Source organism: Dermacentor andersoni, chromosome 8 (genome assembly GCF_023375885.2).
Source record: "Dermacentor andersoni chromosome 8, qqDerAnde1_hic_scaffold, whole genome shotgun sequence".
Taxonomy (NCBI): domain Eukaryota; kingdom Metazoa; phylum Arthropoda; class Arachnida; order Ixodida; family Ixodidae; genus Dermacentor; species Dermacentor andersoni.
Window position 1 is genome coordinate 119931087 of NC_092821.1, and position 13469 is coordinate 119944555.

Below are 13469 nucleotides of genomic sequence, written 5' to 3' on the forward strand. Positions count from 1 at the left end.
AAGCGCATTCGTGTTCCGCATGTGGCGGCGGTGAAGTGTTTTGTTGTACCTCTGTTTCGTCGGGTGCATGTAGGCCGGCCACTAATCCAGGACATCTGGTGCAGACGCGAACCCTATACCCGAGCCTCGAGTATCGGCACTTGACCGAGACGAGCAATGTCGGACGGTAAGAAGTCTGGATTGACAGGTATGATCTGTTAAGAAGCGTGGTCGCGTTCGATGGCATACCGTATAGACTCGTGTAAGGGCCGCGCTTTCTTTCCTCCCACATTTTGACGAGGTGCGGCCCTTACATGGGACCGAACCTTTTGGTCACAGTGGTACCGGCGCAGTCCTTGACTTGTGCACACCCCGGATGTGCCATATTGCATCAGAGGTCAACACGCAGCTCTCGCCATCTAGCGGGGGCACGCAGAAGTACGCAGTGCGCGAAAATTCGCCGATGCGCGCACGGCATCGGGGCACCAAACGCGATTGCTTCTGGAAAGATTTTTCCAAATTTTGGGCTTCCAAGTTGGGGGTGCGGTCCTTACAAGGGTCTATACGGTAGTTACTCTATTTCTGTGTAATTACCGCAAGGAAAGCTCGTCTTGCTTGTATATATCGATGTAGGGCAGGGTTCGTCTAAATATCGCAGGCGACGGTGGTCTTGAAAATAAGCTCGCGCGCAGCGTCATAACCCAATTTGTTCGCGCGGAGATGCCCCCGCACGACCAACGGGCGGTGTCTTGCGCTCTCCCTGCAAGCTGTACCTGCAGTGAGCCGGGCAACGAGCCGGTAAACGCTTTACATTGAGACAAACAGACGCAACTAGTGCACCAGGACTGAGGCGTTTCTTTATACGCAGAGATTTTGCTCTTTATTTGGTATACAGTCATCATATAAATAGTCATAAATAGTGGAAGGCACCCGAGGTGCACCGCGATGCGCGACCGCTGTGGGCCACGCGGGTCAAGCGCCGGCCGTGCCGTTGGTCGCCTGGACCACGGCAGGCGCCGGCCGAGCGGGGAAGTGTGTCTGCTGGGGCCTCTCCCCGAGGCTCTCTTCGAAGCGGTCCGAATGGAAGCCGTCGTGGTCAAACTCCTCGCCGAACCCGGGCTCCTCGACCTGGATGCCCTGGTCGTCGGGCCTGGAGAAGGCGTTGGCCTCCTGGTACGGGATCGGGATGACCGACCCGATCGCAGCGATGGCATCGTTCGGAGACCGGCAGACGCCTCCTCGACAGGTGCCTTCGTAGAGGCGCTGCACCAGGAACCGACAGAGAGAGTTTAGCAGTGGTAGCAGTTAGTTAGTTAGTTAGTTAGTTAGTTAGTTAGTTAGTTAGTAGTAGTAGTAGTAGTAGTAGTAGTAGTAGTAGTAGTAGTAGTAGTAGGTGTACGCCAAGAAAAACCTCGCAAAGACAGTTGGTATGGGCTTTGGTTTCAACGTGTCCTCTGTTTTAGACCTCTGTTGCAGAACTTCGCGTGAAACAACGCCGGTTCCTTAAGTACCGGTATACACAATGCCAAACTCTTTTGGTAAACATTCGTGCGCCTTGCGAGTAATCTTTGATCAATCCAAAACTCATTATGGCGTTCGCTTAAATGGACACTAAATAGAAACTCTTGGTCAGTTTAGATTGACAAATTATGCTTGAAGAACTCTACTTTGGGTGATTTCACGGCAATGTGTTGATTATTAGAAGATAAAAATGACGGTCAATGTTTCGGTTTTGAATTTCGCGCTCAGATCCCGGGGGCCGGTATACGTCGATGTGACGTCACAGATTGCAAAGTATTCTTTTTTTTCGCATTTCGACGGTTGTGGTTTAGCGAACGTTCTCGAAACTTCCTAAGTTCAGTCTTTGGCTCATTTGGAATGCACAATGTAGTCCATTTTTACCGATAAATATTTCATCATGGGCCCGAGCTGACGGCGTCAAAATCGATGACGTCACTGCGGCCTGGTGCGGGAATTTCAAGGTGGCGTCGCCAGGGGTCTTTCATTCTTGCGCCTTTTCTGGCATACGAGAAGCGTCTTCTCGTGGGAAGAATGTGTCTTTATGGCATTGCGGAGGGGTAATTTAATAGCACAGCACAAATATTTTTTTTTACTTTAGTGTCCCTTCAAGGTTTGATGGATAAACCTCCTTAATGGCCACAAGGCTTTCTCTGTTAGAAGCGCGTGATTTACGACGCATGCGCAGAGCTGGTGCGGGCAAAAGCGCTGCTGAACCCGACAAAGGCATGGAAGCTCGTCCCCGCAACCTTCCATTTCGCGTCGCACGTGGCCTCGGAAATTTCGCTCATCTCGGAGGCTACGCGTTGCGCAACTTCTTTGCTACATACGTAGAGGGCGCTCGGATGCTGCCCACAGTAGGGTGCCTCGATGTCCTCCTCGCCCGCCGCTCCGTTCAGGGTGGAGACATTCTTTGACGGCGCCGGTGCCGCCAGAACCGGTTCGTTCTAGCCACCGCCGCCATGTTCATGCCCGCCGCGCGCGCTGCACGGTGCAGGTGGTAGGACGTTGCTGCGACGAGCTCGCTGGGTGTCGTCGGCACAAAATGCCCGGCTGCTACGTGCCGTTGTGCAGTAATCACTCAAGGTGTTTGTGTCAGCCAATTCTTCCACACACCGTCATCGACTAGCTACGATGTCGATAACGCACAGTACCTGATCGACCTGCTGTCGGCAGGTATGCAAGAAGAAGCGGCAGCCGAGATTGAAGCAATCGACGACGCGGAGATCCCGTTTGTCGAAGAGCTAACATCAGCTGAGTGCGAGGTTTTGTTTCATATCGGTGGGTTTCTTATAAAAGGGATCCTCAAATCTATTGGCCACTGCGAGCAGTGCAAGCCTGCATTGTTAGGCTCAAGCAGCAGTGAGCATGCATACTTGACGTCCCTCAAGGAATACGTCTCTGAAGGCAGCAACCTTCATTACCCAAGCGATGCAGTCATGCGAGTTCTCAAATCTTGCGAGGAACATTTTAATGGTATCACCACCTGGACAGAAATCGTTTTCACCATGAAATCTCCTTTGAAGGCTGTAACCGCATACTTGACAAAGATGTTGCGATGCGGCGTAACGGGCGCCTGTCAGGAACACAAAGAAACAGTGGAAAAGCTCCTTGTGTCAAACTACGCGAGACTGAGGCTGCGTGTGCACCTGCGTCAAGCCGCGGCAACGGGACTTGACGGGTATGCAAGCAAGACGTGTGCAGGAGTGCGCCTATAGTGAACACTGAAATTAAATTTTAATGCATATCGGCAGAATTCAAAAACTTTCGTTTCATGTGCATGTCTTACTCATTTAATATAGTTTTCATTTATGTGTTTATTCTTACTTTGCTGTGCGTGCTGATTTTTCACCTTGTGTCTGTACAAGTTATCCGCTTTTTTTTCGAACTTATCGAGCTGAGCTGCAAGCTGACATTCTAATTTATTTTGTTCAAGTTAATTCAAGGCTTCTTTGTAGTTTCTGGTCGTTGGTCTGAGATCTACGAAAGACCTGTGGCAATTCACACCTCCTGACAGCTGACATAATAAAAACCTGCATGGCGACGCATACGTCGTGACCGAAACCACGTATCTACTCGTCACTTATTGACCTCTTTCTTTACCACCGGTATCTTCTTATGCAATAGGAATTTCCAGGGCTGCATACCAACATGCTCACAAGCAACACAGGTTCACGGCGTAACTCTTCGCGAAGAACAGAACTGCTGGCAGCGTAGCAATTTTTGCATTCCTCTGTGAACGCTTGTGTTAAACGCATCATTTCCCACTGTGAAACAAAGTGATTGCCGCGCAACTTAATTTCTGTATTTACAGTTCGTAAACCAAACACGCCAGGCCGCTGATCAGTGGTTGCAACGCGTTTTACGAGGGTACTTCCAGACGACAGCATTAAAACGACACTAAGTAGAAACACGAAGGCATAAAAGAGGGGCCTTATGGAATGCGCGCATATTTTTTCGGTGCAAAAATATTTCTTAATAGTAGAGCAATTCGTCATCGAAGTAATCGAAGTAATCAAAAAAGCGCATTGCTTCCGTCAAAAAGCTCGTCCACACGCGCGCCAACAACGCGCCGCTCGCAGCGGGCAAGAACATGGCGGACGCCGTAGCAGACGACGCACTTGTCTCCACCCTGAACGGAGCGGCGGGCGAGGAGGACATCGAGGCACCCTAGCCCACAGTATACGGTGTCCTCCTTGGGCCTCTTAGACGACGACTCATTTCTTGCGCAACCCGGTACTGCTGCAACCTCGCTAACTCAAACAAGTTTCACGTCATTTGGAGAGAGAGAGAGAGAGAGAGAGAGAGAGAGAGGAAAGCGATGAAGGAAATGCAAGGGGATTATAACCATGCTGAGCCCGGCTGACCACTCTGCACTGGGGAAGGGGAACTGATGGATGAGAAGAAATGGAAACCTCCAACGTCGGGTTAAATATGCGCGTCTCTTTTTCTTTCTTTTTTCTTGTTTTACATCGCCATGGCACAGACGGTGTGCGCCCATACTCACGTTCTGGCACCTCTCGCCGTCATCCCTGTTGACGCGCAGGGATTCAGCCGTGTTGGGATTGTAGCACCGGAGTCGGCAGGCGGAGATCACCTGCGAAGAGGCGGTGATTTGCGACGAGCCTGACATGTACCAACACTGCCGATGAGCCTGTAACTCCAAAAGCACATCGATTCGTAGCATTTTTCCCAGTGGTAAAAGAGGTAACATTATAACGGCACCTAAGCGGACCAAGAGATTTGTCGTCGCACCGGCGTCACCTGTGGTAAATTTTTGACCTATCAAACGTATCGCTGACTGTAATGCGGTAACGAAGGGGCCATGATGCGAAAGGAATGCATTAAAGGGTGCTGCCAAGGGGCACGCCCGGGGAGAGGCGGCACAAGGGGGGGGGGGGGGGGCAGACTGGGGACGTGCCCCGTCCCTTGAAATTTCTGTGTACCAGGATGCCGCCTGCCCTGCCCCCGAATTCCTACTTCCCTCCCCCACGTCCCCTGTCAAGTACGTGCTCTCCTCCTCACCGTTCCCCAGAAGACAATTCGTCGCTGCGTCACTGGTGCTGCCACTCTTTAAAAAAAAAACAAAAAACGACGGAGTGTACAATTCGCAGCTACTGTTCCTGTACACGAGAGTGACTGCAAGCCTGCCGCATGATTCGACTTCGAAACTTCTCGTGAACCCTAATGCAACTCTCGAAGTTTCAGTTTAATATCGCACGAGCAGTTAAATAAACGAGTTGCCAGCACTGTAATTTATTCTTAGGGCGTACCAATAACGAATGTTACGCTTATCGTAAGAAAAGTTTTGTGTCTGACCACGTGAAAGTTTGCGTGTACCGAACGTAGCGTACATAGGAGCGCCGGTTAATGCACGACCCTTCTTGATACATCGCCGGCTCTTTCGCAAACTTCGCACGGAGGTGGCGTTTCGTGGTGGATGCATTTTTCATAGAAAGCTCGGCTGCATTACTTGCCTGTTACGACCAGAAGTCAAATAGATCGCGAGAAGCAGTTCAAAGTTTCGTCCAGAAGAAATCAAAGTACGCGTCGCCTACGGTGATGCCGAACCGGAAATGTAGAATTTACGGGGACTATGCCCCGGCCGGCAACGGAACCGTGGTGCCGTCTGTCGCTGTATCGGTGAAACAAAGCGCGAGCCGTGTTTCTCCCGTCACCTGCGGTTTCGCCCTAATAACTACAGACGGCGCCACCCTACCGCTCCTACTAACTTTACACTATTCTTTTTTTTCTACTTCTTGTTTATTCTTGACGGAACAGGCAAGTAGTGCAACCACACTACGCGGTACGAGCGCTTCTTTCGTTGTTCCCTCCATGGTTGTTCCCTTTCTGTTGTCCGTCGGTGGCTATGGTTGGATGGATGGATGTTATGAGCGTCCCCTTTGGAACGGGGCGGTGGGTTGCGCCACCAAGCTCTTGCTATCATACTGCCGAATGTCCTACCTAGGTAAAAAAAATAAAATAAAAAACACTATGAACTCCGACAACCAAATTTTCTGACCCCATATTGCGAACTTTGCTTTTGTATGTATCCGTTGTTTGTCGTTTTCCTACTTTTCTTCCACCAATCTTCCAATCGTCTCTTGGTTTATGGCAAACTATAGCGTGCAATCTACCGCCATACTGTCTGTGCTTCGTTTACTGGTGCTTGCTTTCATCTACTCAACTGTGTATCCTTTTCTTTCGAACGATAATGCCAAACTCACCCCGGCCTCGACGCGGGCGTTGAACAGCTGCCGGTACTTGCGGCGGCTCTGGTTGAAGATGGTGGTGCACGTCTGCATGTCCTTACTGGTTCCGGCTTGCATGCACTCCCTGTTGACGCACACCTGTGGCAGCAAGACGCGGCAATTGACGTCACGCTCGGAGGCGGGACTCGACGTTTCCCCGCCTGAAGAACGAGTATAACAGCGCAAGGCGCAGGACACAAGAAGGAGACGGACGAAGCGCTCATGTCCCGCAGTCTTGCGCTGTTGCTCGTTATTGGTGTGACATGTACCCACCGGCCCAAATTCGCAATTTATTTCCCTGTTCCACACACATTTCACAGCTTAGCTATGCCACAGACAAGACAAGACAGGGCAAGACAGACAGACAGACAGACAGACAGACAGACAGACAGACAGACAGACAGACAGACAGACAGATAGACAGACAGACAGATAGACAGATAGACAGATAGATAGATAGATAGATAGATAGATAGATAGATAGATAGATAGATAGATAGATAGATAGATAGATACTAACCATTCCACTGCCGCACGCTGTCTGCGCGGTGAACGACTGTCTCCAAGGGATCCCGTAGCCATTGCGGCATAGCGCCACGCAACGGTTGTTCTGCAGTACAAGTAAAATAAACCAATAAACAAAATTTATTGATAGATTATTTATATACACAGGGAGAGGGGTAGGTCGGTCGTAACGGCTCACCGCTCACCGTCAGGGGAAGTTACAAACTTCGTGCAAAGCGAGCAAGGCGCGTGTTCTTTCCGCGCAGTGGCATCCTCACCGTATAGGCGAATCCACGCACGTTCGGGTCGTTCTTTCCGCGCGGGCTGGTCCGGCACAGTAGCGTGGCGGCTTTGGACAGCGTCTGGCGCTCAGTCAGCTCGTCCTCGCCATCGTCGCCGGGAGTTTCCTCCAGCTCAGGGACCGGAGCCGCAGCTGGAACCGCAACCGGTGCCACAGCCGATGCCACAGCCGGAACCGCAGCCGGTACCACAGCCGGTGCCACAGCCGGAACCGCAGCCGGGGCCACAGCGGGAACCGCAGCCGGAACCGCAGCCGGGGCAGCTGTTGAAGGTGTCTCGGGCACACCAGCGGACGTGGACGGTGATTCCGGAGGGCTAGCCGCTGGCTCGCCATGCAATTCAGAGGCAGTGCAAGGTTGAAAAGCTGCAGGCTATAGTTGGTTCGTATTTCAGAATTGATCAGACATACTTAACTGGGCGTGAGAGAAAGAGACGTAAGGCGAGACTGACAAGCACGCAGCACACGATACAGGATTCAGCTGAAGTCCATAGGCGTAGCGTCGTGTTCTGTGCCCTTCACGTTCCCGTCTAACGGGCTGTTTAGCGCTCGAGTTAAACATGTCACAATTCGGGATTTGAGAGGCGGTAAGATGAACAGGTGGGCTAGGGTGGTGCTGGTTGAGGTTGTATTTATTTATTTATTTGTTTGTTTGTTTATTTATTTACTTATATATTTATTTGTATCGACTTATTCATTCATTTCAAGTACCGTCAATCGCCGAATCATTATACAGGACCGCGAGCATACAGGCTAATATATGTAAACAAGGTTCTAAACTAATAATTATGGCAAAGTACAATAGCGTAACTACGGGCGTTACGTCATCACATACACATATACCGAGTGTTACAGCGAACACTTTCAAACATTTATAAAAATTGCCTGTGGCAGATAGCACAATTCTAGTCCATGAGCTGGTCTACTCGAAGACGCGGACGTTCCTGGCATAAAAAAAATTGAAATGCGTAATCGACTAGCTTAAAAACCTGACTAATGAAATTGTGAAGTAATTACCTTATGGCGCATGTGTTGCAATTTACAATTTCTAGCCGGGGATTTCGCAAGGCCACTTGCGAACTCACTTGGAACGAATTCTCAGGATATGACACCAGTTTCCAGATATTAATTCCTGAACTTTGTGGACCAATCCATCGCGGTTCCAGTTACTCTTAGGCTTCAATGCATGCAACGACGTTTTGTTAAAAAAGTAACTGGAACGACGCCACTGTTCTTCGTTCTATTTTTTTTTCTTTTTGGCAGGAGGCGCACGGACTGTACTCATAAAGCTAGGTCAGTGAATATTAAGCACCGTTTTAAATGCGAACTTTGCGAGGAGGAGGAATAAGCTTTATTTGTGCACAGCAGATGTGAGACCTAGGCCTATAGGATGACGGCCTCGAGCCCTTGAGCCCTGGTGGCACCTTCGGCCTGCTGCATCATGTTTTTTTTTTTTTCGACGCGGGTCTCCTTGTCAGAGTCGCTTTGTTTCCTTATAAAGTTAGGTTGCACGTTCTACATACTTTCTATAGGCTCCATGTAGGCTGCTCTGTCTTCTACGGACTTCTTCTTTCCGACTAGAGAAAAGATATGAATCGCCTACAGGCAAGTCGTAAGCAGGTGTGTATCACTTGACCTTTGGCGATTCACAGACTATGTTTGGAAAATACATAAGCAATAGAAGACGAAGAGCACAAGTTCTTAAGTATGCATACGTTGTCCGTAGACATTCAACAAACTTTAGAGTGAGTGGAAGAATGAATAAAATATTTACTTTTAGGAAGGAGATGGCTCTCAGCTGCTGTTTGGGATAAGGCATCACACGTTAAAGTAAAAATAAAAATACGGTATATCGTATTTTGATATCGAATGTCCGAGAAAAACTTCGCCGGGGTTCGTATATCATCGTGCCAACTATAGTTACAAGGTTGCTTGCAAGAAATATATTTTATAACTATAGGTATCTTGTATCAGAGAAAAGTATTGGTTAAAACTCATATGCAGGTGCACGGTGCTTCGGGCACGCCATGGTTGGCACAATTTTGGCAGAAATATTTTTTACAAAAGTTGAACGACAAACTTGAGCCTCGAGCATTGAATGTTGTGCAAGATCATGACGAAAGCTGAACAAACGTTGCGTTTTGTTACAGACATGCTTTTATTGTGCGTAGCTTTTCGTGCGTTCTATAGTTCGAATGTGCCATTTTCGTCTACCAAAGCCCTAGGTGCTTAGCTTATGTTTTACGTTGATAATGTGCACCGACATTTTGATGTACTACTTGCGTTGCTTAGTGACATTGATTGTGCTTCATAATGTAGCGATGTTTACTATAAAGATGCCATAGGTTGCTCACACTGCTCGTTCACCAAACTCGTTTCATTTGAATGACATGTCTGTTAGTACCTCAAAATTACTGTCTTTCTTGCTCAAAGTACAACATTTTCATTCCCAAACTGGGGTTGCTTTAGCTGCATAACATGCGCTTCATACGATGCGCTGTGAGCGGTTTTTTGTCTGTCGCTATTGTAATCGATAGGAGTCACTGCTCTGGCTTGCCGACGAGCTATATTGCGATTCGCCATCTAACAAGAACGCCAATAACAAGCCTCTGCGCGATGGCGCAAATACCGCTGTGGAATTTGTCCGTAAACGTATTACCGTTTACGCATGTAACGCAGTCCTGAAAAAAAAAAATCACTTTTGGTGCGATTGCGAGCTAAAAGAACGCGCACAAAATAGCCGCCTTGTGCACAAGTGTCTCCCGGAAGCAGCACCATCCGCGCTTTGGTTCGCTACAGTCAAACTTACACCTAACTCTCGAGGTCCCCCAAATCGCTGATGTGTGAAAGCCACCAGACGTAACACAACCCCGTTACTGCGTTCTTCAGACTTCGTGACAAAGCATTACGCAGGAGAAACTTCGATCCCGATCGACACTGTAGCGGCATCAGAATTTGCGCGAGAGACGTCGCAAACATTCGCGCACGCAGCGCAGTGCGGTGGCTACGAGCAAGTGTCATGGCGGTGACGCAACTAAAGCACACAAAAGAAAAAACAAGAAAATATTTGGAGAATGCTTAAGCTTCGCCTTTTAAGACTGGAACGCGATATCGTTCAAAGACCCCTTTCTGCTTTTCATGCTTCCCGGCTGCTGCAGCTTATGTAACCGTAACGGTTACCGGGGAACGCTGGCTGCGAACGCTATGCACGAAGGCAAGCTTTCTCGTAGAAACGCGGCCCCTTGCGTGGGTCAGTCTCTTGTTATTGTCTCGCACTTTTAATATTTTAATCTGCGAAGAGCTAACATAAAGGATATGCGCTGTCGGTGTTTTTTTTCTATTATATTTGTTTGTGGGCTGCCGTTCTCAAAATTCCGAGGAATAACTTTCTAAAGAATGATAGGAAAGGTATGAGCAACATTGGTGGTAGGGGAGTGGTTGGGTATACGTGGTTCAGAGTTTGGTTCGAAATTCCCAAAGGTACCGTATCGCGCGTGCTTTCTCATAATTGTCGCTCCAAATACTGTTTATATATATATGTATATATATACGGCTGTCATATCAACTGACATCGTGCCTGAAACGCTTCAGTTGCCTCTCGATATTGGCGAAGTCAAGCAGCATCGAATCGATGGCCGATTTCAAATGACACCCTCCACTGTGGCGCAGTGCACGCTATGACGTTCTGACGATGAGCACGACGTCACGGGTTCGGTTACTGCGGGCCTCGGCAACCGCATTTCTGTGGCAACGACGTGAAAAAAAAAAAGAGAAGAGAACGTTCGTGTGCTTAGATTTACGCACGCTTTACAGAACCTGCGGGTAGTTATTCCCTATACGACGCCTCTCACATAGCTCCAGTGCTATAGGACGTTAATCGCCGTGAATCCAATCTTGTGTCACGGTTTCATTAGTTCGCATGTCCGCATCGAGCTGACAGTCACGGTTTCTGCGGCAGGGTGATGTCCTCCACCCCCAACCACCTCTCACCTTTAACGAGAAGAGCAATTAGCTTAACTAATCAAACGCGTCACATACGTTATACTCACAGGGCTGGACGGAGGAGTCCTGGGCCGCAGCCACGGCCGCCAGGAACAGCAGCAAGGACGCGCAACGCATGTCCTTCTTCGGGCGGAGTCCTCGACGGCACTCCCTCCTTCGTATCGTCCCTACTATCAACGCGACGGGGAGTATGTATATCCCACGATGCGACCGATCGTGTCCCCGGTTCCTGACAAGATGCGGCCGGGCGCTTCTCCGGACGTGTGTGTGTGTGGCTTGGCGGGCGTCGCGCGACTCCGCGCGACAGGTGACAACCTGCAGGACGACCTTCCGTAGCCCTTCTCCTCCCCCCTCTCTCTTTTCTATCAATTTTTTTTTTTTAGTCGTTGACCCCAGCCATAACCGAACGGACGAGGCAGCGAGAGAACGACCGACCAGCGCGTCTGCCACCGACCGCTGCGTGATCTCACGCCGTATCGGTCACGATCGGTCCAAGTTACAGCCACGACGTCGACGACGACGAGCAAGAAAGCGTTCTTGTCGGTCGGGTGTCTCTCCCGGAGTGTAACAGGCGCGCACAACCGGACTACGTTTGAGGAAGAGACAGACGTATACGTGCCGGTTATGGCCACTCACCGATTCGCGCTCCGTCCGGACGCTGACCCCCCTCTTCGCCGTATCGAAGGGGCCATGCCGCGATAGAAACTGAAAAGAAAAACAAGAAAGATCCTAATGGGGCTTGCGAGGACAAAAACAACAGCAACAACAGAAAAGGATAAGATGAAGAAATAACTGCCTCGCCGTACCTGCCTTCTGCGGATGGCATGGCAGTTTGTCTTTCGTAAGTCCGGAAGTCTTCTGCCGTGCGAACGGATGTCGGTTGCATCACGTGGGTTTTTATTTTTATTGCAGCTGCAGCGTTCGTGTACACTCAAGTGTTCGGCACGTACATCTCTTTTATGGATAGGCAGTTCATGTGTGGTTTTTTTTGTGTGTGTGTGTATCTTTAAAGCGAGTGGAAGATTCCCTCGTCTAGGGGTCCTTTATTTTATATATATATATACTGCGTGACGTGCGTATACTTCTACTTAAGAAGGATAAAAAAGGGGTTTATCTGCTGGTTACCGTCTGGTTTCTTATAGTGCTGAGATCTTGCACGAACGTCGCATTTAGCGTTTTATATAGTTGGTACATATATAGTGAGAGATTTGGCGCCGCATTCTGCAGCGAACCATTCCGGTTCGTCTGCAGAAAATTTCCTGCTGTCGTCTGCGAACTCGGCGCAACAAAGGGCGAGATGAGTTGATTGCATGACGCCAGCGTCTGTTTGTGGATATATATTCTGTTCGTGGAGGGCTGCCTTGAAGTATATTCTCGTGCACTGTTAAAAGCGCGCTGTTGAAAAACGTTTACACCCTTTGGCTCGTGTAATTTGTCTCACACCGATGATTGTCGTCTCTCCTGCTCGCATTTCCTTTCTTTAACGCTGCGAGCCCGCTACTTCCAAGTAACGAACGGCTTTTACCAGCATGAGACAGCATTCTCGACAGGAAAGTAGCGAGCGCCGAGTTTTCAAGAGAGAGAGAGAGAGCGAGAGAGAAAAAAAAACTTTATTTGGTTCTTTCAAGGATTTAGCGTCTCGAGGTCTCCGTCGTCTTCTTGGGCGCCGGCGACTTGGAGCCTCTTCCGGCAAGGGTGGGCCCCTATTCCAGGGCTCCACTGAGCCTAGCTACCTCACTAGCGTGCTGCACTAAGGCCCTTTGGGCCGTGAGCTCGCAGCTGGTAAGCCGACGCTCCCATTGTTCCGCACTCGGGTTATTGTGTTGGTTTTCAAGAACGGAGACGCAAGCGAGGCAGACGACGATTATCGTTGTGGGACATGGTAAGCCCCCAAAGGGTGTAAATTTTTTTAAGGGTGTGTAAACAGCAGGTTGTCATGAACATGAACAGCAGGTTGCCATTATCCCTCAAAAGAAAAGTGTATAACAGCTGTGTCTTACCAGTGCTCACTTACGAGGCAGAAACCTGCAAGTTTACGAAAAGGGTTCTACTTAAATTGAGGACGACGCAACGAGCTATGGAAAGAAGAAGGACGCGTGTAAAGTTAAGGGATTAGAAAAGAGCAGATTGGGTGAGGGGAAAAAACGCGAGTTAAGGACATCTTAGTTGAAATCAAGAAAAAGAAATGGGGCATGGGCAGGACATGTAATGAGGAGGGAAGATAACCGATGGTCATTAAGGGTTACGGACTGGATTCCAAGGGAAGGGAAGCGTAGCAGGGGGCGGCAGAAAGTTAGGTGGGCGGGCGAGATTAACAAGTTTGCAGGGACAACATCGCCACAATCATCACATGACCGGGGTAATTGGAGAGGTATGGGAGAGGCCTTTGCCCTGCAGTGGGCGTAGCCAGGCTGATG

At 49.4% G+C, this 13469-nt stretch overlaps 1 protein-coding gene across 1 annotated transcript; it reads right to left on the bottom strand.

Moving 5' to 3' along the window:
- Positions 1–832: 832 nt before the first annotated feature.
- Positions 833–11352, bottom strand: LOC126529112 (uncharacterized). The gene is made up of 6 exons (XM_050176716.3): positions 11100–11352; positions 7031–7374; positions 6769–6858; positions 6225–6347; positions 4505–4594; positions 833–1242 (listed from the first exon to the last, which is right to left on the bottom strand). The coding sequence occupies exons 1-6, from the start codon at positions 11167–11169 to the stop codon at positions 952–954; spliced, it is 1008 nt and encodes a 335-aa protein (XP_050032673.1). The 5' UTR covers positions 11170–11352; the 3' UTR covers positions 833–951.
- Positions 11353–13469: the final 2117 nt, after the last annotated feature.

Coding starts and splice junctions, on each gene's coding strand:
- LOC126529112 (XM_050176716.3), bottom strand. CDS start 11,169: ATGCGTTGCGCGTCCTTGCTGCTGTTCCTGGCGGCCGTGGCTGCGGCC. Junction 6,859..7,030: donor TGCGTGGATTCGCCTATACG/GTGAGGATGCCA, acceptor CTTGTACTGCAG/AACAACCGTTGCGTGGCGCT. Junction 6,348..6,768: donor CAGCGTGCGGCAGTGGAATG/GTTAGTATCTAT, acceptor TTGCTGCCACAG/GTGTGCGTCAACAGGGAGTG.